The 25,830-nt window shown below is 35.5% G+C and overlaps 1 protein-coding gene across 1 annotated transcript; it reads right to left on the minus strand.

Moving 5' to 3' along the window:
- Positions 1-573: 573 nt before the first annotated feature.
- LOC100922513 (disintegrin and metalloproteinase domain-containing protein 21-like) lies at positions 574-3,208 on the minus strand. Its single transcript, XM_031952605.1, has one exon. It carries the CDS (start codon positions 3,076-3,078, stop codon positions 898-900), a length of 2,181 nt encoding a protein of 726 aa, XP_031808465.1. The 5' UTR covers positions 3,079-3,208; the 3' UTR covers positions 574-897.
- Positions 3,209-25,830: the final 22,622 nt, after the last annotated feature.

Raw genomic sequence — 25,830 nt, forward strand, 5'->3', positions numbered from 1 at the left:
ATGAATGTTTACATTTAACATGTAATTGGGGGAAAATAAAATATTAAAAAAAAGAAAAAAGAAAGTTAATGGGAGCAATTATAGTCTGGGTTAAATTGAGGTATGGAAGCAGAAAAATCCAAGAACTTAGTAAAATAAAATAAAAACAAAAATATTGTTTAAAATCTATATTTAAGGATTATTCTGTTGAGATTTCAATTTTTCTAGTATGATTGGATCCCATTAAGACACAAAAATGGAAAAAGAGTAAACCCATCATCAGGTGGCATTTCAAGTAAAGTTGCTACAAATACCAGGAGCAGCAAGTTTGGGTTTTTATCAGAATATTACTGTGGGTATTTGCAAGATTCTGTTGATCTTGCCAGCTTCTCTTGAGCTTTTGCAGCCTATTTTTTAAGGGTGTCTCTAAATTTGCACACTGAACTCTTTTAAAAATCTCCTTCCCACTCCCCACAACTGAAAAGAACCAAAAACATCCCATAATTAGCACAGTCAAACAAGCAAACCCCACATATCTCTTGTTCAAAAATCTATGTGTCACTCTACATCTTTAAACCATCACTTATTCATCAGGGCTCACACCATGGGAGAATCATTACATACTGTTGTTTTATTAAGAAAGGTTATGATTTCCTAACCAGCACAACTGGTACCATATTTTAATTAAAAAATTTAACCCAAAGGGAAAACAAACTCAGTTCTGTAAACGTTTTTGGGGTGGAAGAAGGTGAGGTGAGGGTAGAAATTGGATAGGAATGCACATACTTTATAATCATGACCCAACAATTGGTTTAAAAAAAATCTAAAGATTTTTAATGCCATCTCTAGAGAGAAAAAAATCTCAAAAATTCAAATCAACATTTTTAAAATAAATTCTTTCAGTGAAGTCCTCATTGTTTATATTTTCATTGATGAATCAGTTGCTCTTAGTTGGACTCTACTAAATAACATCGCCCTGATTGAGGATTCAAAATATATCAAGAATGTAATTGTAAGAATAAGAAAAATTGAGGTTATTCCAATGTAAAGAATCAAGAGTTTGTTGAATTTTTTTTTGGGTGCAGGTCCACTGTCAATGCTTCCACCATAGCCTTTAAAATTACAATAGGGAGGATTCCATCCATAGAGACAATGGCAATTCTGGTTATGATTGCACAGGCCTCTGCCATGACATTTTGTTGCATTACATTCATTCTTTTCTTCTGGAATATTAACACATTTCTTGTTCTTACACATTTTCTTTGGTCCACACCTTGTTCCATCTTTCACTTCACCAAAATCAGTACCTCTCCTCCCAAAGTGATAATCCATCCCCCAACAGGTGGTACCACCAACATTTATCTGAAAGATACTGACAAAATCCTTCATAACAGGGATTTCTGTTACATTTTCACACAGTAGTCTTCCACATAAAATATGATCTTCAGCACATTTCATATATTTGTCCCCAAAAAATCCACAGTTACCAAAACGGTCTCCTTCCATATTTATTTCCATGAAACATTTTAAGGAACCGCTTTTTGCCTTTCGGCCAAACATACTTTTGCATTGTTGGTCAAGGCCTCGGCAATATTTCTCATAACAGAAGGCTCCATCTCCACATGGACTTCCATTTAGCATGTATGTGTCAGCCGGGCACCATGGGGAAACTCCATTGCAGTACTCTGGAAGGTCACAGTTGCTAATCTGAGCTCTACATAATTGTCCTGCTGCAACAATTTTACAATCCTTACAACAATGACCTAAGGCACAATTAGCTCCAGGAGACAATCTACAATTGGATTGGCAACAATGATCTTGTTTACAATCCTTTTCTGATCCACAGTCACATTGTTCTCCTTTTTCCACCACCCTATTACCACAATGCCTTAAAAAGTAGACTTGCTGTTCTTCTGGGTGGTCAGCCAAACAATGTCCATCACTGTTCAATTGTTTGTAAAAATAATTATAACTACAGTTACTGAAGGTTTCTAACTTAAATATGTTTGCATTCATGATACAGTTATTCCCTTTACAAGAACAGGTCTCCACATCATGATGCATACCCAGGTTATGACCCAGTTCATGAGCAAAAAGGGCAGCAAATAAAATTAAGTTGTTATCTGTGAAAGAGAGAAGAGCTATGGCATGATTTTCACTACAAATGTTTCCTACATAGCCTAAACCTAGATAGATTCCATATGAATTGAAGACAATTAAATGTGCTGTATCATACTGTAAGCGACCTGGAAGAGTCTTCTGTTGCCACATCTGAAAATCCAAAGCAACTGTCCCCATCGGACCTATGATGTCAATTAGATTTCCCTGAGTCCATATTTCTAAGCCCACTAAAAATACATGAATTTTCAAGGGGTCATACAGGATGTCAGTCATATGAACTATGTTTAAAACTTGCTCCACTACTTTTGTTTTGTTTTGATTTAAGAAGATAAATCGTTCATGGTCTACTACTACAGCCAGCTCCACAAATCTAGTGGGTGACCAAGTGTCCTCTTTGGTTAGGGTTTTTGGTATTATGTCTGACAGTCCTTGAAAATTGTGATCCCTTAGTTCCTCATCAATTGTGGCACATTTCATTTTAAGTCCGCTGTCCTTCACTTCTTCCAAACGGTATATTAAGTGCTGAAAAGTGATTGTGGCAGAGAGGGGCTCAATTTCATAGGTGAGATTCTCCAATTTCAGCATCCCACGGAGGCCTCCAGAACAGGTGCTAAGGGCCACCATGGACTCCGGGATGCCTTCCACAACACCCTGAAAATGGCAATCATCCGGGATAAAGGGCAGGTCCACTGTGAGAACTTCCTGATCATTGTAGGTGAACACAGGGAGGTGTCGGGGAATCCAGAGCTTCCTAACTTTCAGATGCACCACTCGTTTCTGACCCTCGATATACAGAATGTATGTCTGCTTTCCTGGTGCCTCGGTGACACCCGTTTGGGGAGGCACCTTCCAGGGAATCACCACTTCATAGGAAGCAAAGCGCCAACCTGGCCGGGGCTGGAGGCAGCCAGCCGGGGCCAGAAGCACCTTGAGGCTGAGCACCTGCAGAAAGGCTCTCCCTGCCACCCCCATAAACATTCTCCAGCTGGAGTTATAGCGAGACGAGAACCGTCCAAGGCTGGAGTTGCGGCTCAGAGCGAAAACTGGTTCAGATCGGTGCCTCCAAAGTTCAGAATATATAACTGAGCCTCTCAGCTGCCCCCCAACCAGTCAGTCAGCGTCCAGCTTCTAGCAGCTGCGCTCGAGTCCCTCAGAATCCTAGGCGGTTACTGACCTAGCACGTGGCTGGACTGAGCGGAAGAGTCAATCCCAACTCCCGTCCTCTCTCCCTTAGGTGCCCTCGGCTCCAGACACTCCCAAGAACCACAAGTTTAGAATTCCGGGTGGGAAAGAAAGGGTAATGACCATGAGAAGGGTAATTGGTCTTTGGCAACTGACAATTCCTTTCCCAGCATATGATCATAGTGCACAGTAATTTTTAAACTTTTAATTTATAAAGAATATATAAAAATATATTTAGGAAATGTTTGTAATATATTTATAATAATATATAAATAATATAATATATTATTATATCACATATAATATATAAAGAATATATATATATATACATATATATATATGGTAAAAATTTATTTCTTTACTCCATCCCGGTGAGAGACAGACAAGAGAGAGGAGGGAGGGAAGGGGGGAGAGAGGGAGGACAGAGGATAGAGGAGAAAGAAAGAGGGAGAGAGACAGAGAGGAGAGACAGAGAGAGAGAAAAGAGAGAGGAAACAGAGAGAGACAGACAGACAGAAAGAGGCAGAGAGAGACAGAAACAGACAGAGTGAGAGACAAAGAGAGAAGGAGAGAGGGAGGGAAGCTGGAAGGGAGAGATAGAGAAAGACAGACAGAGACAGACAAAGAGACAGAGACAGATGAGAGAGGGAAAAAAAAAGGAGGTGGAGGAGAGGGAAGGAAGGAAATAAAGAAGGAAGGAAAGAAGGAAGGAAAAAAGGAAGGAAGGAAGGAAGGAACTAAAGAGGGAAGGAAGGAAGGAAAAAGGAAGGAAGGAAAGAAGGAAGGAAGGAAAAAAGGAAGGAAGGAAGGAAGGAAAAAAGGAAGAAAGGAAAGGAAGGAAGGAAAAAAGGAAGGAAGGAAGAAAGGGAGGGAGGGAGGGAGGAAGGAAGAAAGGAAGGAAGGGAAGGAGGAAAGGAGGGGGGAGGGAAGTCAAACATTTAAGTTGAATTTAGGAGTCATGATAAGACCTACTTGGGGACATGATCAATATAGGAATTTATTTTGCTTGACTCTTATTTGGTCTTGTCCCTAAATAGGTTTCTCTCTGCACTCAGTGAATCCTTTCCCTCTCTATCAAGACATAGGTCACAGGTTTCATCATGGTTCCTTTGGCGCTAAAAGAGACCATTGAGTTCATCTCTTACTCTCTAAAAAGGAGGCAACCACAGTCCATTAAAGTGAACTGGGTTTGAATTCAGGTCTCTAGGATATAGATCTTTTGGCTATATTAACTTTCCTCTAAGATAAAGATCATGGGATGTACAAAGGAAAGATGATGATAATAAAGACAATAATAATCATGATAGCTTGTATTTATCTAGTACTTTAAGTTCTTCAAAGTACTTTATATGTCTTCTTATTTGATTTGACAATACAAACAATAATAGAATTTATATAGTGCTTTAAGTTTTGCCAAATGATTTATTAGCTATCTTATTTAATCCTCTCAACAATTCTATGATGTAGGTACTATTATTCCCACTTTCAAGATGAGGAAACTGAGGCTGAGGAGACTTGCCTAGAATCAAAGAGCTATTGAGTGTCTGAGGCAGGATAATAATATTATTCTTACTGACTTCAAGTCAAGCACACTATATATTGTTCCAAGTAATTGCCTAGAAAGAGGAAACCTCAGTATTTCAATATTAATCCTTGCCCTTATCTATTTGGGTACTCTTTTTCAATCACATATATGGACCTGTTCATTATTCATTCCTCATTTTGTAAGATTCTGATCTGTTTCCCTTAAATGCTCCCTTATGATTAACATAGTTCTTTTACTTAATATTTAGTGGATACCCCTATAATACTTCCACTATTTTTTATAAATACTAGTTAGTATTTATAAATACTATTCATTATCCCTTACTCTTGATCATACCACCTTTTTTTCTGATCATAAATTTCCAGGATTTTCCTTCACCTCAACATACCATGAATGAATCCATTACATTTTTGGCAAACTGTAATTTTAATTTTTCAAAAAATGTCACTTTCCTTAATTTATGGTAATATAGCATCATTAGAATAATATTGTTGTTTATGTCTTTAAAATAGGTTTTAGAGTCATAGAGCAGCTTTGAATCATTGAAAGAGCTGCATAATTTCCCAAGTTCAATTCAATCTTCAGTATTCCTCCTCTTTAATTCTAGGGCTACTGACAGATGAATTTAATAAGCTGTCAATTAAATGGCATGAAATAGTCTGGACAGTGGCATTCTTCATCCCTTTGGTTTTTTTCTGTGTGAATTCCTAGGCTTGTCTCTTTTGAGTGGCCATGGTTCTTAAGGGACTATATTATTTGTAAGTTCCATTTAGTTAGCACAATATGATCTGGGAAAAGGAGGATCAAAGGAACTTTTATTTTAATTATAGTGCTTCAGCTTTCATTTGGACTCCTACATAGAGTCATAGCTAACTTTTTTTTATTGATAAGAGATATGAGGGTACATAGGAGAAATAGCACCTCTGGTGTGAGGGCTTGCTGAGCCCTTGTCAGGGCTTCTCATCTGCCTTTTGTGTCCAGCTTCAACCAACTCCAACCTAAGGCATATACAGGACTCATGCTCTAGTAAAACTGTCTTGGCAGATGGGCTAGACCAGGTTGAGGATAATCCACAGACCTCAAAGCTATTGGTGAATGAGGGTGTACCTCAAGCATGTGAAAACTTCACTTGGTAGAATGGGTGAATGAGAATAATTTGTTTCAATAGTTATAAAGGCATTGTGGAGTTCTTAAATCTTGGTCAGACAATGAAGATGCCAAGATCATCTACCACATCCTAAGCCATTGCCAGTCATCCTGACTTTTTTCTTGCCACTGGGTTTTGATGACTCTGGAAGAGAATTAGGCTGATAACTTTGTGAAACTCTGTCTCACTTAAATCTAATTCACTTGCAAATCTAAATTTTAGTAAAGATTATCATTTGAGAATATGAATATACTGAATATTTGGGGAAATAGATCACAAAGCAGTCATGGTGGCATTATATATGGGAGATTTCAATATCTCTATGTAATATCTTTGATACTTGCTCTTTGTCTTTTTTGCAAGGACAGAGTGATTAATAAGTGACATCATATAAGGGAGATTTCAATATCTCTATGTAATATCTTTGATACTTGCTCTTTGTCTTTTTTGCAAGAACAAAGTGATTAATAAATTCTTGAATTGCTTCAGTGATAATTTTATCCTCCCACAGACAGAAGAATCAACAAGGGAGATTCTCCTCCCAATCTTTTTTTTTCCTAAAAGAAGGATCTGTAGCTGGGTGGAAAGAATGGAAATCTTAAAAGATGAGAGTGGGGTGGAGAAGCAAATACTTTTACAGACATATAGTGCCAAAGATAGGGTGCCCTTTCCCATTAAAGGATCCACTTCTGAGCTCATAAGCACCAAGAGATTCTGGCCTTTAAAGAGAAGAATGTCAAGCTTTTTTCCTCATTGTTTATAACTATACTTTGGAGCCCTGGAAAAAAATCATTCAAAGCTTATGTCTGGCTAAAATTTAGGATCTATCCAAAAGGAAGTGGAAATATACTCAACATAAATTTAGATTAGGTATGACAAGTACTTATTTCCTCCTCACAAAACAAATTCCTAAAAATCATTGAATCACAGAGGGCTATTGACAAATATTTAAAATGTGAAACATCTTGTAACTTAAAACATAAAATGGTAACCTATTTCACCTTTGCTTCATTTCTGCATTGCCTAAATAATTCCTCAAAATCCATGTCTTTTGGCAAATGAGGCCAAGGTTTGGGCTCATCTTCTTGTATGTGGTCATTTTCTCAGACTAAGTTATGGTACATTGCTATTGTTGCAAGTCAATTCTGATTAAAGGACAAGGAAAACTTTACTTCTTAAACTTATTAAGTTGCTCCTAAGGTTGGAAATGTCAATGCCAGATAACTGTTCCATCATTTATGCTAACAGAAAGAAAAAGAGACAACTAGAAACCCAGAATCTAAAACTTACGTTGGCCAAACATATAACATGTGAGAAGAGTCAGTAGAGATGGGGGAAAAGGAGAATTTCTGCCCCATGTATTCTGGATAGAGGAAGAAGAGAGCAAGAGTGAAAATTGCCTTTCTCCTTAAAGTGATAACTGGGTGTCTCTTCCTGCGTCAATGACCCAATTTTTTTTGACTCATTTCCCTTTCTCCTGCTGTCATCACAAAGACCAGAAGATTTCTGTGCCTTCCCTAAGTGTCAAATGCTTTAGCACCAAGTCCAACACACATGGCCCACAAAATGTGACCTGGAATGACCAGCTTAGGGCCACTAATGCTCCAATGGGGTGTGCTTTAGAAAGAGAACAGTAATAGAAAGAGGGACCTAATTTTCCTCATTACACACAAAAAAATGGAGATGCAAGAGTAGTGCAACATGCAGCCTAGTTTTAAAGAGATTTCAAAGGATTCAGAGAAAGAATGGAAAGCATTCCATAGATTAAGATTTGACAAGGAAATTCTAAAGAATGAAATTCTGAAGACACAAAGAGAAACAATTTCAGTTAGAGAGAAGAAAGGCTGCTTAAGGAGACTAATTCCCAGAGAATTCTTTAACAAACTTTTAAAAAGACATTTGGAGAAAATGAAGGCAAGAGAGATAAAGAAAAATGAATATCTCTCACAGTTATCTGTTTTCTATTTATACAAGACCATCCAAGTTTAGGCTCTCATTTCTTCTCACTTATACTATTATAATAACTTCATTACTCATCTCTCCTTTCTAAATTATGTTCTTACAGTTTTCAAAGTGATATATTGAAAGCATAGGTCTAAAATGTTTGTGGCAGCCCTATTTGTAGTGGCTAGAAACTGGAAAATGAATGGATGCCTATCAACTGGAGAATGGTTGGGTAAATTGTGGTATATGAATGTTATGGAATATTATTGTTCTGTAAGAAATGACCAGCAGGATGAATACAGAGAGACTTGGAGAGACTTACATGAATTGATGCTAAGTGAAATGAGCAGAACCAGGAGATCATTACATACTTCAACAACGATACTGTATGAGGATGTATTCTGATGGAAGTGGATTTCTTTGACAAAGAGAAGATCTAACTCAGTTTCAACTAATCAGTGATGGACAGAAGCAGCTACACCCAAAGAAAGAACACTGGGAAATTAATGTAAACTGTTTGCATTTTTGTTTTTCTTCCTGGGTTATTTTTACCTTCTGAATCCAATTCTTCCTGTGCAACACGAGAACTGTTCGGTTCTGCACACATATATTGTATCTAGGATATACTGTGACATATTTAACATGTATAGGACTGCTTGCCATCTGGGGAAGGGGGTGGAGGGAGGGAGGGGAAAAATTGGAACAGAAGTGAGTGCAAGGGATAATGTTGTAAAAAATTACCCTGGCATGGGTTCTGTCAATACAAAGTTATAATTATTTTAAAAAAAGAAAGGAAGCATAGGTCTGCCTATGTCACTTCCCTCTCAACAAACTCCAATGCCTTCTTATTATCTTTAGAATCAAATACAAAATCCTCTGCTTTAAAGTATTTTACAAATGAATCTACTTTTTCAAGTATCAACAGGCAATGACAACTTCATGAAACTTATGTGAATGTTAGTGATGAAGCACGAGACTGGGAGATTGGTTCAGAATGTGACAAACTCATAAAGGCATTCTCATAGCCAAAAAGGAGTATTTTATTTCATAGAAGGCACACAGGCTAATCAAAAGGAGTCTATCAGGGGCTGGGAGTGAACATTAAGTCAGAAACAGAGAAGGAGAGGGGAAACAAGGGTGAAATCTAGAGAAAGTCCTAGAGGAGAATGAACTGGCATGTATGCTGCTGCTCCTACTCAGGAGAAGAGAAAATCCCTTAACTTCAGGGTCCTTGAAACTAAGAAGTGCTCATTATTTTCTCCAGGTGCAAAAAAAGCAGCCCAGACCCCTTTATGACAAACTAGACATCCTTGAAAAATAGCTTAATTGAACAGAGATATTAGGCACAACTCCTTTTCTTTCACATACATTCTCCAAGATTATACCACATAACTCTCGTATAATTATATTCTTAAGGTGATATAGTCATCATTTCCAAGGCCAGTTGGCTCGGAGGTTTCATAAATAGTATTGAAGTATCTACCACTATTTTGGTTTTTACTACCTCATTCCCAAAGGCTGCACTACATCCCTAGGTTTATTACAAGAGAAATGAACATGCCCTTGGAACCCAAAATGTTCATAATCCATATAGAAGTTTGCATTTTTATAACAGCAGGTCAAAGAAAGGAGGAAATATCAGAAACTTCCACTTAAAAGGGCATGGTATGAGAGAAAGAAAGGTTCAGTAAAGAGGGAAAAAAAAGAAAACCCCTCCCAAAATGGAGGAACAAGGTGATGGCAAAAGTCACAGTTTTTCCCCTTGAAAACTGCTAGACTATTAATATAGCATGGTCTGTTTATCTACATGTTTCACAGCTGTACAAGCAGCTTCTCAAACTGGTGCAGATTGATTGGTTCCTGTCTTGACTCCCCATTTGGGGATGCAAACAAAAAACATTTATGCCAGTGGGGACAGACCCATTCAGGGTCTGCCTCATGCTCTTGGTTTAGTGTATCTGGAAAATATACCAATTCAAAAGACAAGTTTAAGGGATCCCTTAACAACCCTTAGCACAGGTTTGTTATGTGTTATTCCACTCCATGCACTTTTCAAATTTAGCCAAACTGTCAACCTTGTTCTTCTTTTCATACAGCATTTTCTCTCTGCTTCTGTACAGAGTATCCTTACTAGCTGGAATGCAGTCCCATCTTACCTGCATCTCTTATAATCTCTAGCTACCTTCAATGTTAACTGAAGTCCTACATCTTAAATAGTTTAGTGATATCATTGATTTTGAGACTCACATACAATTACCTTCTATTTCATTTGTACATATATGTTTACATGTTGTCTCACTGATAAAATTCAAGTTTCCTGAGGGCAGAAGCCTCATTTTTATCTTTCTGTTTCCAGTACTAGTAAATAATAAGATCTTAGTACACTTGATGGTTGATTGATTGAGGAATACAAGTGAAGACTGGTCTACTTCTAGGACTTAGATCACTTGAGTGACTCTATGTTTGATGACTGATTGACTTTTCTATGTACTAAGAAGTTCCTACACATCCAATAACTTGTTTAGTTAATTTTAATTAAAATAGGTAAAGATTGCCAGGTCCTCTTAATCATAATCAATTTAGCAAACATTAGTAATACCTTTATGCAAGGTTGGTAAACTTTCCTAATCATGTTGCCCTAGGGATTAAAAGTTCTGGATCAATGAGAGTGATGTTGCTTAGGAAATATATTCAGATTAGCTGAGGAAATTCATTCATTCCCTATGGGTTGTTTGTAAAATATCACATAACTTTGGGCCAAAGAGATTTGAGTGTCTTAGTACAGATGTAGAAAATCTTAATTACTGAATATCCTAGGGAACTCACCTATTAAGAACTATATAAGTAGAGTCATAAAATAATATTTTAATATTAAATATTTCAATATTAATTTAAAATTAAAAATTGGAAGGGAATTGAATGTGTATGGTTGAATCATGCAAGTAAAAATGATATTACTATTCAGATTAGTCTATGGATTTAATGCAATATTTGTTAATATACTTTTGAGATATTTCATAAAATTAGATAAAATAATTTAAAAGTTTATATAGAAAAATATTTTTGCCAGATACTCTGCTAGGTGGTTTTTACATATATTATCCCATTTAATCCTCTCAACAACCCTATGAAGTAGATGCCATTATGTACCCTATTCACCATGCCACCAGTTGCTTCCTAATTATAGAGAGTACCCACAGGGATGAAATCATCAATGCATTAAATTTCTAAAGCATATGGTGGGGGATGGAAATCTCATCCCATTATTTACTGTACAATAGTACAATTTCCTCTAAACTAACCATTTTTAATCAAATAATGAATTTTCCCTCAAATATTTTATGGATTTTATACTTCTCATTCTATTGTTTTCATTTGGCTCTGGTTCAATTATCTAATCTGTTTCATGCATCTTTATTTCTGGTGGCGTCTTTTTGCCAACAAATATTTCTAATAATAACTGCTTTACAGTAGAATTTTGGATCAAGTGGTACAAATTTCCTTTTTTTCTTTTTATAAATCCCTTTGCCTTAAAAAATGTTTTTCTTATAAACTTTTCAATTAAATTACCTAATTCTATGAAGTTACCAGACTATATGTTTTTATAATTCTATAAGGATACAGTGAGAAAACATATGCACTATGCTTTGCAAACCTCAAAGCACTATATAAGTGCTAGCTGTCCTTACTTCCAATACTATTATTATTGTCACTAGTGCTGCTGGTGTAGTACTACTATTGTAGTAGTACTAATACCACCACTATTACTACTAATACAATCACCACCACTACTACCACTAGTACTGCTACCTGCACTATCATGCAATTCCCCAAATGCCATTTAATCCAATTTCTTCCTCTTATTCAATTCTCAGGTCAGTTCATTTCCATTTATAGCACATAGCCAAGAGAGATATGCAAATCCTAAACCTTGTCTGACTGAGATCCAACCATACCTTTTCACCCTATGGATCTCCCAAAGAGCCACAGATGCTCACTAACTAGGGGCCAAGCTATTCTGATTATGAAGATATCTAGCTGGTCCCAGACCCAACTATATTTCTTTGGGTTGATAATAATCTACTTTTCTGTCCTGCTACTAGACCTCTTCCCCAGGGCCATGATGTTGCGATTGATGGGAGTACACTATTCTAGCTGTCCCCCTTTATGATTTTTCATCCCAGATAGATTCCTCTATTCCTTCCTTCTTTTTCCTGTCACAAAATGAAACCAACAACCTTGGCAACAGATTGGATATATTGAGGTGAGAGAGAGTGAGGAATTCATGGTAACACCTTGGTGATGAACCTAAGACATTGGGAGAATAGTGGTACCCTTGAGAATAAAAGGGAAGTTTGGTAATGAGAATAAAAGGGAAAAGAAAGGAAGCAATAAACTGGGAAAACATTTTTATATTCAAGGGTTGTGATAAAGGCCTCATTTCTAAAATATATAGAGAATTGACTCAAATTTATAAGAATTCAAGCCATTCTCCAATTGATAAATGGTCAAAGGACACGGACAGACAATTCTCAGATGAAGAAGTTGAAACCATTTCTAGTCGTATGAAAAAGTGCTCCAAATCACTATTGATCAGAGAAATGCAAATTAAAGACAACTCTGAGATACCACTGCACACCTGTCAGATTGGCTAAGATGACAGGAAAAGATAATGAATGTTGGAGGGGAGTGGGAAAAAATAGGACACTAATACATTGTTAGTGGAACTGTGAACAGATCCAACTATTCTGGAGAGCAATTTGGAACTATGCTCAAAAAATTATCAAACTGTGCATACTGTTTGATCCAGCAGTGTTACTACTGGGCTTATATCCCAAAGAGATCTTAAAGGAGGGAAAGGGATCCACATGTGCAAAAATGTTTGTGGCAGCCCTCTTTGTAGTGGCAAGAAACTGGAAACTGAGTGGATGCCCATCAGTTAGAGAATGGCTGGATAAGTTATGGTATATGAATGTTATAGAATATGGAATATAAATGTATAGAATACAGAATATTGTTCTGTAAGAAATGATCAGCAGGATGATTTCAGAGAAGCCTGAAGAGATTTACATGAACTGATGGTAAGTGAAATGAGCAGAAACAGGAGATCATTGTACACAGCAACAAGACTATATGATGATCAGTTCTGATGGATGTGACTCTCTTTAACAATGAGATTATTCAGACTAGTTCCAAGATGTGATGAAAAGCCATCTATATCCAGAGAGAGGACTGTGGGAACTGAGTGTGGTTCACAACATAGCATTTTCACTCTTTTTGTTGTTGTTTGCTTGCATTTTATTTTCTTTCTCATTTTTTTCCTGTTTGATTTGATTTACCAGCAACATAGTTGTATAAACATGTATGCATATATTGGATTTATCATATATTTCTACCATCTTTAACATATTGGATTACTTGCCATATAGGGAAGGGGAGAAAGAAGGAGAAATTGGAACACAAGATTTTGCAAGGGTTAATGTTGAAAAAATTATCCATGCATATGCTTTGAAAATAAAAAGCTTTAATAGAAAAAGTTTTTTTTTTTTAAAAACAGGGAAGTTTGGGAGAAAGGGAAAGAGTTTCATGGAACAGGTACTGAGTTCCCCTGGTAACTTTAAAGGAAAACATGACAGTACTGTAAGACATACATTTGAGAAATCAGAGCAATACCCATGTTAGACAATGAGCAGTAGTCTTTGAAAAGAATGACTCTACCATCTGTCTCCCTCTTCCTTTGAGTCAATGTACAGGGGCTACTCTTCTTTAACCTCCATGTGTCTTCCTGATTGGAGAAGCAATATTCTAAATACTGTGCTACCTAGCTGTCCCTTTAGGGTATGAATCCAGAACTAAGGTATTTAGAAATAGGACTGATGATAAAATATGGACCAGAATTACAATGGAGTTGCTGACAGTGAGTGGATGGAATATTGGAATTGACATATATTGGTATAAGTTGTAGCTTAGGCCAGTTTGAGCCTAGGCCTTGGTCCCTTTATTTCTGCTTCTTTTTGGTGTTAATTTTCTAGGGATAGATTACTCAGTAGCAATCCTGAGATGGAGATTTCCAGATTTGGAGGAATTCTTGTAATATGTATACATTGATCTTTTTTTCACAAACTAAATCTTTTTAACCTTAACAACCAACATAATTTCAGAGACTTCTTTTTCTGCTAATTTATTTCTTTAGTAGTTTGGTAGATCTGAGATTTCATCAGTGTTAAAATTCTGTTCTGTCATATATGTGGCTACCTCAGCCTTCCTGCTTGCCTTCTTCCTGCCAGTGTTCATCCTATCTGATACAGAAACTTTTCCTCCTTCCAGTCATCTCCAAATGAAGGATCTAGGATATCCAAAAGACACAGACATGAAGGAAACAGATTTAACAGTATTGAACTGACGTGAAATATAAAATACCAGTTAGCTATACCACAAACTACTTCATGTCTTGATATTTGAAATGTCATCATCCTATGTGAGTATAATTACAAAATATGGTATCTTACTTTGAGCATTTGTCAAAATTTACTTAGGCATTCTTTTGTGCAATACAGATTTTTGGGTGTGGAGGAAATTAGAAGGATAGGTTATAAAGTGCTTTGGGCAAAAACAATAATAGCATAGTCCAAATGAAAGGCATTAGATTTAAGACAAACTGCCCTCTTCTTCCCCAGAGAAGTTTAGTTACAGAGACAATAGTGCATATAAAACAAGATACCAGAAAATATTAGAACATAGAATTCAAAGACAGGCAGCAAATATAGAGTATATATATATATATATATGTCTATATATAGAGAGAAAGACATATATATACAGGAATACAAATCAAAGAGACTAATGTTCTATGGTAAGACTAACTGGTTTAGGGCGCACAGAACTCTGTTTCACTTTGGACTCTACCCACACTACACAAATCTTGGCTAGCCAAGAGGAGAGTGTGTGTGTGTGTGTGTGTGGTTGAATAGAGAAAAAGGACATCATTCTGGATCTTGTCTCAATAGCTACTGCAATTTGGAAGTAATTACAAGAGTATACTGCCAAAGGATGATAGATTAATCTACATTGGTTGCTAGGTGGAGATAGTGTATCTAAATTCTTCCTGGATTAACACCTGTATTGTTTTCCTTTTGTACAATCTAAAGAGAGAAGGTTAGCCACGCTGAACAAGTGGTCCACTAGATGGCAGCATTGGTTCTCTGAAGACCATAGCCACAGACAATTCAAATTCCTAATTGAGGCTGAGAACATTAAGAGGGAGAAAAGGTGATTTTCTGGGTGTACCCATGCTGAGTACCAGGGAGCTGTATGGCATAGCAGGATCCTTCCTGGAGAAACTTAAGAAAAAAAAGAACCTACTCCAGTTTTACTCTTAATTTTCAAAAAGTTTCTAAAATATGTATACATTGATTTTTTTTTCATAAATTGAATCTTTTTTTTACTTCAGCAACCAACATAATTTGAGACTTCTTTGCTTCCAATTTAAATCATTGGTAGTTTAGTGGAGTTGAGATTTCATTAATGCCAATATTCCATCTGCTCACAGTTGGCAACTGCAATGCAAAGTCCGTATTTTTTCATCAATCCTCCTTCCAAGCACTTTAGCTCTGAGTTCCTACCCTAAAGGGCCAGCTAGGTGACACAGTATTGAAAATACTGGGTCTGCAATCAAGAAGGCACATGACTCTTTCTGACTCTCCCTCAAGGTGCCTTGTTGCTTTAGTTAGACCAGTGGTTCTCAAAGTATGGTCTAGAGAATCCTGGGGAATCTCTGAAATCCTTTTAGAGGGTCTACAAATTCAAAAATAGTTTTTATTTCCAATATAGTAAATGTCTATAAATATAATCCAGATAAACAAAAATGCTTTGGAGAGATCCTCAATAATTTTAATAGGATAAAGATACTGAAAACAAAAGTTTGAGAACCACTAAGTTAGGCTGATTTACCTGCTGTGTAAGTAGCAACCAGTTGACAGTTGATAGGAATAATGGTACCCTTATTCCTGGATGTGACTGTAGAGGTTAAATTGGAAACAAGGCCATCTTATTCCACAGACTCTAGGATTTACCTCCCTGCCCGTGGCAGTTAGTCATTGATGTTATCAGTGGCAAAGGTTATCTGTAGGAATTGCTTCCCTTGATTATAGTTGGAGAGGCTATGCTAGAAGTAGGGCCAATGGTCTGTCTGCATGGGAGTGGAGAGGAAATGTTATTCCCAAGATTCTTGGGTTCAGGATATCATGCTGTCTCCATAATCTCTTAAGGGGAAATGGTTGTCAAAGTGATAATGGTGGTTTGATTCGCCTAATGCAAGGAACCAGAGAGAGAAGAGAAAACAAGTTTGAGGGATGGGATTGAAGACAACAATTAATGGATATTTTAAAATACTTAAATATTTAAAATATTTTAAGTGACTTAAAATATTTAAAACCACGGCTTAGAAGTGGAACACAATCATAAAAGTAGCTGACATTGTAAAAAGTACTTAATGATTTACAAATCACTTTACATGTATTATTACCTTTCATTAAAAAATATTTTTTGTTTTTAAATTTTGAATTCCTTCCCATCCCTTCCCTCACTTGCTGAACAGCAACCAGCAGTACTATATCAATTATACATGTAAAATCATGCAAAACATTTCTCTATTAGTTATATTTTTAAAAAGCAAGAAAAATAAAATGAGAAAATTATATTTCATTTTGTATTCAGAATTCATCAGTTCTTCCTCTGAAGGTAGATAGTATTTCTTCATCATGAGTCCTTTGGAATTATCTTGGATCATAGTATTGATCAGAATAACCAAATCTTTCATCATTGATCATCATTTCAATGTTGCTATGGAAGTGCACAGTGATCTCCCAGTTCTTCTCACTTTACTTTGCTTCAATTCCATTATATGAGTGAACTCATTCTATTCACATTCATAGTTATGATTGCTAATTATATTTCCTTCTATCCCATTTTATTCTTTCTCTTTCCCTCTCTCTTTTTTTCCTTCCCTTCCTCAAAAATTTTTTCTAGACAATGCCTCCCTTAATCTGTCCTCCCTTTTTTAAATCATCTTCCCCCTTGCTCATATCCCTGTCCTGTTCTGAATGTGTGTGTATAGTTATCCTTCTCTCTTTGAACAAATAAAGTTCAAATATTGTTTCCCCCATTTTCCTCTCTATTGCAAAAACTTTTCCTTGTATGCCTCTTTTATGTGGGAAAATTTTCCCCATTTTACCTCTCCTTATGCTCTTTTCTTAATGAAGTCTTCTTTTTTATCCCTCATTTTTTTGGTGGAGAGAACATTGCAAAATAATTAACTCATATCCAACCTTCTATGTCTAATTCCTTTTAACTATCCTAAAATAGATAAAGTTCCTAGGAATTAAATGTATCATATTCTCATATAAGAATGCAAACAATTTAACTTTATTAAGACCCTTATGATTACTCCTTCATGTTTTCTTTCTTAAACTTCTCTTTTGTCTTATGTTTGAATATAAAATTTTCTATTCAGCTCTGATCTTCTCATTAGGAATGTTTGAAAGTCTTTTATTTCATTAAATATACTTTTTTGTCCTGAAGATTATACTAAATCTTGTGCTCAACTTTACAATGCTAGCTCCTTTGCCTTCTGGAACATCATATTCCAAACTCTCTGTTCTTTTAACACTAAAACCACTAAATCTTTGTGATCTTGACAATTTCTCCACAATACTGGAAAGTCTGGAATTTGGCTATAATATTCTTGGAAATTTTCATTTTGTGATGTCTTTGGGGAGGCAATTTTTTCAATTTCTGTATTACCTTCTGGATCTAAGATATGGATCAATTTTCCTTAGTTAATTTCTTAAAATATGATGTCAGGCTCTTTCTTTGATCATGGCTTTCAGGTGGTCTAATAATTTTAAATTATTTTTACTTGATCTGTTTTACAGATCAGTTGTTTTTCCAATGATATATTTCAGATTTTCTTCTTTTTTCACTTTATTATATTGTTTCTTGATGTCTAATGGAATCATGAGCTTCTTTTAAATTTTAATAATAAAAATAAAATGTTATAATAAAATAAATAAATAGAATAAAAATTTAATTTTTAAAGAATATTTTTTTTCATTGAATTTTGTTCCTCCTTTTCCATTTGGCCAATTCACTTTTTAAAAAATATATTTTCTTCAGTATTTTTGATGTGTCTTTTTACCAAGATGTTAATTTTCTTTTCATAATTTTCTTGTATCATTCTCATTTCTTTCCTCAATTTCTCCTCATCCACTCATCTCTTTCTTTAATTCTTCCAGAAATTTCTTTTAATTTGGGGTTTAATTAGTATTTTTCTTTCAGACTTTTTTTAGATATTTTTCTACTCATAGCAGTTTAATTTTTGGTCTTCCCTGCCATCATCATAGTTTTTATGGTCAAATTCTTTTTTTGTCATTTGTTCATTTTTCTCAGCCCTTTTCTTGACTTTGAACTTAATGTTAAAGTTAAGTTTTGCTTACCTTTTGGGGGAAAAACATAGTGCCAAGCCTCGGGCTTTTTGTGTTGCTTTTTTCAGAGTTAGTTCTAGGGGTCTGCAAAATTTTTTGCTTCTAAGGAGATGTGATCCTGGGAGAGGTATAGTAACTGCTCTCCTAGACTGCACTTTGATTTTTACCCATCAAAGGCCCCTGGTTCCCTGTAATCACAAATGCTAGAAGTGTCTTTGCCTTGAGACTGCAATCAGAATCCCTACTCTCTTGTAACTGATTCCCACTTGTCCTTTATGCTCTGGAATTGTGACTCAGAATTACATATGGGTAAGAGAGCTGCCAATTAGTGCCATCTGTACCCAGTGCCAATAAAATAATTCTGTGGAATCTCTTTCTGACCAATTGTCCAATCCTCTTACCATCTCTGGATAGAGAGCTCCCAAAGTTCCTGCTGCTGCAACTGTCATTATCCTGTGTGTTTGGGCGCTACATAGACTTCCATCTTAGCATCACAAACTTCTCCTGTTGGCCTCCTAAGTATTCTAGGGCAGAAAAATGTCTCAATCTGATCTTTTGTGGATTTTTCCTACTTTTGATGCATTCCCCTAGAGAATGGGTCAGCAGAATAGGCCCAAGGGTCAGATCCCATATGAAGAAACAATACTAGTGAAAATGATTAAGGAGTCTATGATGGAAATATTAATAAGAAAGAATACTGAGACAAAGATAGAGATAACAAAAATAGAGATGAGACCAGGAAGACTGAGTTTCATATTTCTTTACAGACATGCCCTATTTGTATGAGTATAAACAAGTCAATTATCCTCTAAATCTCAGCAAAATGAAATTTTTAAAAATTGCTTAAGTGCTTATTATGTACCAGGCACTATGCTACACAAATACAAGGTGGCAAGACAGTTTTTGTTTTCATGGAGTTTACATTCTAATAGAAGAATACAATCTATAAAAGGAAGAAGAACTAAATTTAGAAAGTAATGGGAAGAGGAGGGAAGTGAGGATGAGATGAGCTGGAACTTCACCTCTCAGAACCCAAGGTCTTAGAGAGAAAGTCCATGTTCTGATAAGAGGAAGGGAGTGTGACATATTCTACGTTCATGCCTTAGGAAAGTATAGTGGATTGGGTGCAGGGTTAAGTTATATCCAACTCTTTGTGACCCTATTATATTTTTAGAGAAGATAATGGAATAGTTTGCTATTTCCCTTCTCTAGCTCATTTTACAGATGAGAAAACTGAGAGAGGTAAGATTAAGTGACTTGCCCAGAATCATACACCTAGTAAGTTTGAGATCAGATTTGAACTCAGGAAGAAGAGATTCATTTCTAAGCCAGTACTCTAACCACTGTACCACTTAGATGCCCAAAGTCAATAAAGGCTTGACTCAAATCCTATAATATTATCTATGTTTCCCTGGACAAGTTACTTTGCCTCCCCATGTGCCTCAAGTTTCCTAAATCACAAATGAAGGTCAAAGACTCAATGGACTGTAAGGCATTTTTCTAGCTCTAACCCATCATTCTGTGAGCTCTTTAAACTTGCCTTGAAAAAAAAAACCAAGAACATCCAGAAGAGGAAAACCAGAATGACATCCATGTCATATGAAGATTAGGTGAAAGAACTGGGGAATGTTTAGTCCAGGTAAGATTCAAAAGAGACATGAAAGATATCTTCAAGTGTTTGATGGGCCATCATGTGGGGAAGGAGTATTGTTCTCTTTGGCCAAGGTGGTAGAACCAGAAGTACCAAGGGATGATGCAAAGCCAATTTCTATTAGGAAAATCTTCCTAACTAACATTGAAAGCTATGTAGAATGAGCTGTGCAGAGAAGTGGAAGACTTATACAAGGTATTGTGATAACTTTATTTCCAGTTCTTATATAATGATAAATAATGATAGCAATTGACATTTATGTAGTGATTTGCAGTATAAGTAATCAAGTGCTTTTTGAGCATCTCTTCACCTACTACATTATTAATATAATTTGTCTATATTTCCTATGCTTGTGTGAAGGTGAGAGGTGGGAGAGAGGCACAAAAGTTCAAACATAGGCCCTGCTCTCATGTAGTTTACAAATTTGAAAATCAAATAGAGAAATGTGCTGGTAAATGATTAACAACTGGCTAATTGGACAAAAATATTAAGTACGAATATATTTTTTAATTTATGGGAAATAATTGCATGAACATCCTAGGATGGTTGTTTTCTCAAATGAGAAAGTATTTTAAAGTTCTTGCCTCAATGTCTGATGCTTAATACATGCTTTGTTACCTTCTCATTTCCTTATCTTATTTGTTTTCACCCATCTCTTCAAGTTTAGACAACCAACAAAAAATAATCCAATCCTGATTTGTAGTATTTGCCAATTATACTCAGATTGAAAATTTACCAACTAACTCTCAAGAACCAGTTTGAGCTGTTTTCAGGCGAGCCACTGGACTCAAACCAAACAAAAGGAGAGCCAAACAGCATAGTCAATCCCATAAGTCTCCATAAGACTTTTCACTCAGCATTTGCCATCAATAGCCCAGCTGCTGTTGTCCATTACCATTCTATTTTGACTCATCACTCATGACAAAATCCCAGCTCTTTTTTTCCTTTTACGAGTGATTCTAAATTGTTGCCTATTAAATGGCCAGGCAATTTATCACCAGCATCAAATAATTGTTATACTAATGATAATCCTAAATTGAGAGATAACCATTCCATGGTATATTTTATATCTAATAAAAACTCTTACATGCATAGGCATTTATTATTGTTGAGTCATCTCCAGTCTTTTTTGACCCAGTTTTGGAGTTTTCTTGACAAAGATAATAAAATGGTTTGCAATTTCCTTCTTCATCTTAGTCCACAGATGGGGAATTGAAACAAACAGGATTAAATGACTTGCCCAGTTAGTTAGTACCTGAGGCTGGATTTGGACTCATGAAGAGAAATCTTCTATCCACTGCGCCATTTAGCATTCTCCATGCAACAGATAATAGTATAATACAAAATACCATTTCTTCTTCAATGACTAAATATGCTAATTAAAATGTAATATACATTAATGCATACACTACAAAAGCACATACATATCCATACTATACAAGCAAAACCATAAACAATCCCCAAAAGTCATTATACCAATAACAAGATCAACAGACCTATAGAGTTACAATGTATGCATATCATTACTGTATATGCAAATCAACATAACTTTTGTTTCTCTTGCAACATCAAAGGTTACAAGTCAGATGATTCTAGTTCTTTTGTGATCTTTTAATCTTTCTGCATTTGTATCTGAGATTATTGATAGTATAAACTGATCATAAATTTTTTTGCTCCATAATTCCTGATTCTTAATCCTGGGATTGTTGAGGGACATTACTGACGACCAGCATTTCTAGCTTTATGGATTATCCCTGTACCCTAACAGCTATCATCTAGCAAAAAACGTGCTGTCTCTGGGGTCATTTGAACTTCATCTGAACTAGAGTTATTCTTAGAATTAAGAAAGATTGTTGGGTTATAGTACAAAGTATCTTCTTTACTTAAAGAATTCACTTCCTAAATTCACCTTCTCTCTGGCTCAGATAACATCCAAACTATTAGAAGATTAAAATCATTTTTGTTTCTCATTTCTTTCCTTCTGTTCACCAGGAATTCTGACTAATTTTCTGATGGACAAAGGTGGTTTCAGTTAATTGTCTTTATGTGGCTCTTACCACCTTGGGGGGCTATTCTGTAAAATAGCAAATTGACTAGTTTCTCATAAACTTGATATTGAAATGGCTTTCTATAGCTGCTGATTTATGCTCCTAGAACACCAAAGTTTCTAAGCAGAACGTGGCTAATAACAAACTCAGGCATCATACCAATATTTGTTTCTTTCAGAATACTACTAAGCTGAAGTTTTTTGGAACTGGCTTATTTTCTTCAATTTATCTTTCAACCAAGAGATATATTAGTTATAAGAACAATACTTACATCCTTTATGCCTGAGATTCCAAAGCACAAGTTAGTAGGTAATCCTGGCTTCTCAAACATAGAATCATATGTGTAAAGCTAGAAGAAATTTTGGAGACCATTTAATCCAATCTTTCCATCAAATTTTACTGACAGCTAGTGACATAATTCCTACTGAAGTTCCATCTGTGCATTTGAACTGCCACATATTAATTCTGCAAGAATAGAATTTGCTTCAGAAGACAGGTAGAGCTACTGACACTGCTTCTACCATAGGCTAGATTAAAACTTCTTAAACTGTGGATCACAATCCCATATGGGGGTCACATAACTGAAAGTAGTAATCATGAAAAATTTGGCACCAATAAAAGGTATCAAATATTATATCAAGATTTAATTGTTTATGTAAAAATAAACAAGTGCATCCATCTCTTTTACTTACAACTTTGTTTTCATCTTTAATAAATGGTAAAATTATATTAAAGAATTGTTTTAAAATAATTTTTTATGATTTATTATCAGTAAATGTTTGATTTGAAAACCAAAATTTATATAACTATATACCTGGGGTCACATAAAAATTTCTTGAGCAAAAGGGAAAAGTTTAAGAAGCTAGATGAAACTGTGTTTTCTAAGAATGATATTCTGCTTCCTTGATGATAATTCCCAAATCTACTTATCCAGGCTTACTCTTTGTCCTAACTTCCAGTCTTCATCTCTAACTGCCCATTGGACATCTCCAATTGGATGTTCCATAGACATGTTAAGACTAAAGATTTCCAAACTGAACTCATTATCTCCTTCCCAGATCCCAAAGCCTTCCTTTTTTTCTTAAACTTTCCTGTTATTGTAGATAGTATCACCATTTTCCCAGTCACTCAGGCTTGTAGCTTAGGTGTCATTCTTGACTCCTCACTTTTTCTCACTTCCCACATCCAATTCAGGATTTTTCCATTCTGCCTTTGTACTATCTCTCCTATCCACCACCTTCTTTCCACTGCTCTGGCTAGTATCCTGGTGCAGAGTCATCATCTTACACTCAGACTATTACAATAGCTTTCTGGTGTGTCTTCTTGTCTCAAGTTTGCCTACACTTTAGTATGTTTTCCATTCAGTTGTCAAATTGATCTTCCTTACAGTACACGTCTGATAATATCATCCTCCATTCAATATACTTCAAGAGCTCTCAATTTCCTTCAGGGTTATATAAATTATATAATATATTATATATACATGTTTGGCATTCAAAGTTCTTCAACACTTGGCCCCTTTCTTTTTAATATTTTTTTTATTTTTCCAAATACATGTAAAAATAGTTTTCACCATTCACCCCTGCAAAACCTTGTGTTCCAAATTTTTCTCCTTCTCTTCCTCACTCCCTTCTCCTCCCTAAGGTAGCAAGTAATCCAATATAGGTTAAACATGTATGATTCTTCTAAGCATATTTCCATATTCCTCATGCTGAACAAGAAAAATCTGATCAAAAGGGAGAAAAATGAGAAAAAAAACAAGCAAAAAACAACAAGGTGAAAATATTATGCTTTAATCCACATTCAGTCTCCATAGTTCTCTCTCTGGATGTGGATAACATTTTCCATTCTAAATCTATTGGAATTGCCTTGAATCACTGCTTTGTTGAAAAGAGCCAAGTTCATTACAGTTGAGCATCACTTAATCTTGTTGTTTCTGCATACATTGTTGTCTTGGTTTTGCTCACTTCACTTAATCAGTTCATGTAACTGTTTCCAGCTTTTCTGAAATGAGATTTGGACTCTTTTTACCTTTCCAGTGTTCTTACACCTTACCTCCCTCTGACCCTATGTAGTCTGTCTCTGTTTTCTTTCCACAATATGCTCTATGCTTTTCCCTATCTCCCATGACTGGAATTCTCTCCTTCCTCATCTCTTTCTGTTGAATCTCTGGTTTCCTTTAGATTACAAATAAAATCCAAGCCCCACCTTCTTTCCCTGACTCCCCTCACTGCTAATGTCTTCCCTTTATTAATTATCTTTAATTTATCCTATGTAAAATTTTATTTGTGCAGAATTATTTGCATACTGTCTTTCCATTAGACTGTGAGCTTCTTGAAAGCAGGGGCACTTTTTATTTTTGTCTTTCTTTGTATCCCTCGCACTTAGAGCAATGTGTGGCATATAGTAGAACTTAACAAATGCTTGTTGATTGACTGACCTTTCTTTACTTCTCATTCCTTTCTCCCAGGAAGAGTGTATAAAGTGAATTCCTTTCAAGTTTAGGGTTTTTTTTTCTGTTTGCCCTGTCTAAAAAACTTGTATTAAAATGATGTTACTCCTCTCCCACTCCAAACCTTTAATGGGTGGTATTTTCTTCATTTTAAGATTGGTTAAGTTGAAGAGAAAAAGGTAGTAATACAATGATAGGAGACAATTCCACTCCATCTGCATTCACAGAAAGAACTATGGAAACTGAATACAGATTGAAGCCTACTATTTTCACTTTTTTCTTTCTTGCAGTTTTTCCTTTTTGTTCTGATTTTTCTTTCACAATATGACTAATATGAAAATATGTATAAAATGATGGTACATGGGTAACCTATATCAGATTGCTTGCTGTCTTGGTGAAAAAATTGGAACTCAAAATCTTACAAAAATAAATGTGGAAAACTATCTTTATACATAATTGGAAAAAAATAAAATATTATTAAGTGAGAAGAAGAAGAGATACAAAGAGACAGAGAAAGTCTAAATTAAAGAGAGGCATATAATAATAGTAAGGAAGAGGGAGGGAAGGGAGGGAAAAGAAGAGGGGAGAGAGGGAAAAGGAGAAGGAGAGAGAGAGTTTTTTTTTTTTTTTAATAAACCATTGGCATATCTGACTTGGGGCTTAAATGAACCAAAATGATTTTCACTGATTGCATATTATTAAATTCTTTAGAAGAAAAGATAAAACTAATCTGGACCCTGCTTATATTCCCTGAGGCAAATGAGCTAAGAATGTTATAAAAGGGAAAAAAGCTATTTAAGTAGGTTATTTGGAGTGTCCCAGAGGAAGGTATCTAAGTGTTTTTCTCTGTCTCTCTTTGTCTGCTTGTTGCCATCTCTATTTTTTGTCATTCTTAACTTGACAAATAGCAACAAACATGAACATTTCCATACAAAAAGAATACCACAAAAGAGGAATTGTATATGAAACTGTGAATCTCTAGTTCAAGTTGTATTTTCAAAAGGAATATAATAAATACAACATGTTAGATTCAAAGCTGTCTTGTTTGTCTGCCTCCCTCTGAACACTTTTATGTTCCCTTCTGTGCATTTTAAAAATTATTCAATGACACTTTTTTGTTCTTTTCCTTGTAAGCATTACTATTATTAATAATTAATAATTACTATTATTATTTTTCCCTTCCTCCCAACAATATGAAATTCTCTCTTGTAACAAATAGATACTGGTCAAGCAAAACAAATCCAAATGTTGACCATTTCTAAAAATTTGTATCTCCTTC

The sequence above is a fragment of the Sarcophilus harrisii genome, chromosome 2, assembly GCF_902635505.1.
Source record: "Sarcophilus harrisii chromosome 2, mSarHar1.11, whole genome shotgun sequence".
Classification (NCBI taxonomy): Eukaryota; Metazoa; Chordata; class Mammalia; order Dasyuromorphia; family Dasyuridae; genus Sarcophilus; species Sarcophilus harrisii.

Excerpts from the sequence above, each read along its gene's own strand:
- LOC100922513 (XM_031952605.1), bottom strand. The coding sequence starts at position 3,078 with ATGTTTATGGGGGTGGCAGGGAGAGCCTTTCTGCAGGTGCTCAGCCTC.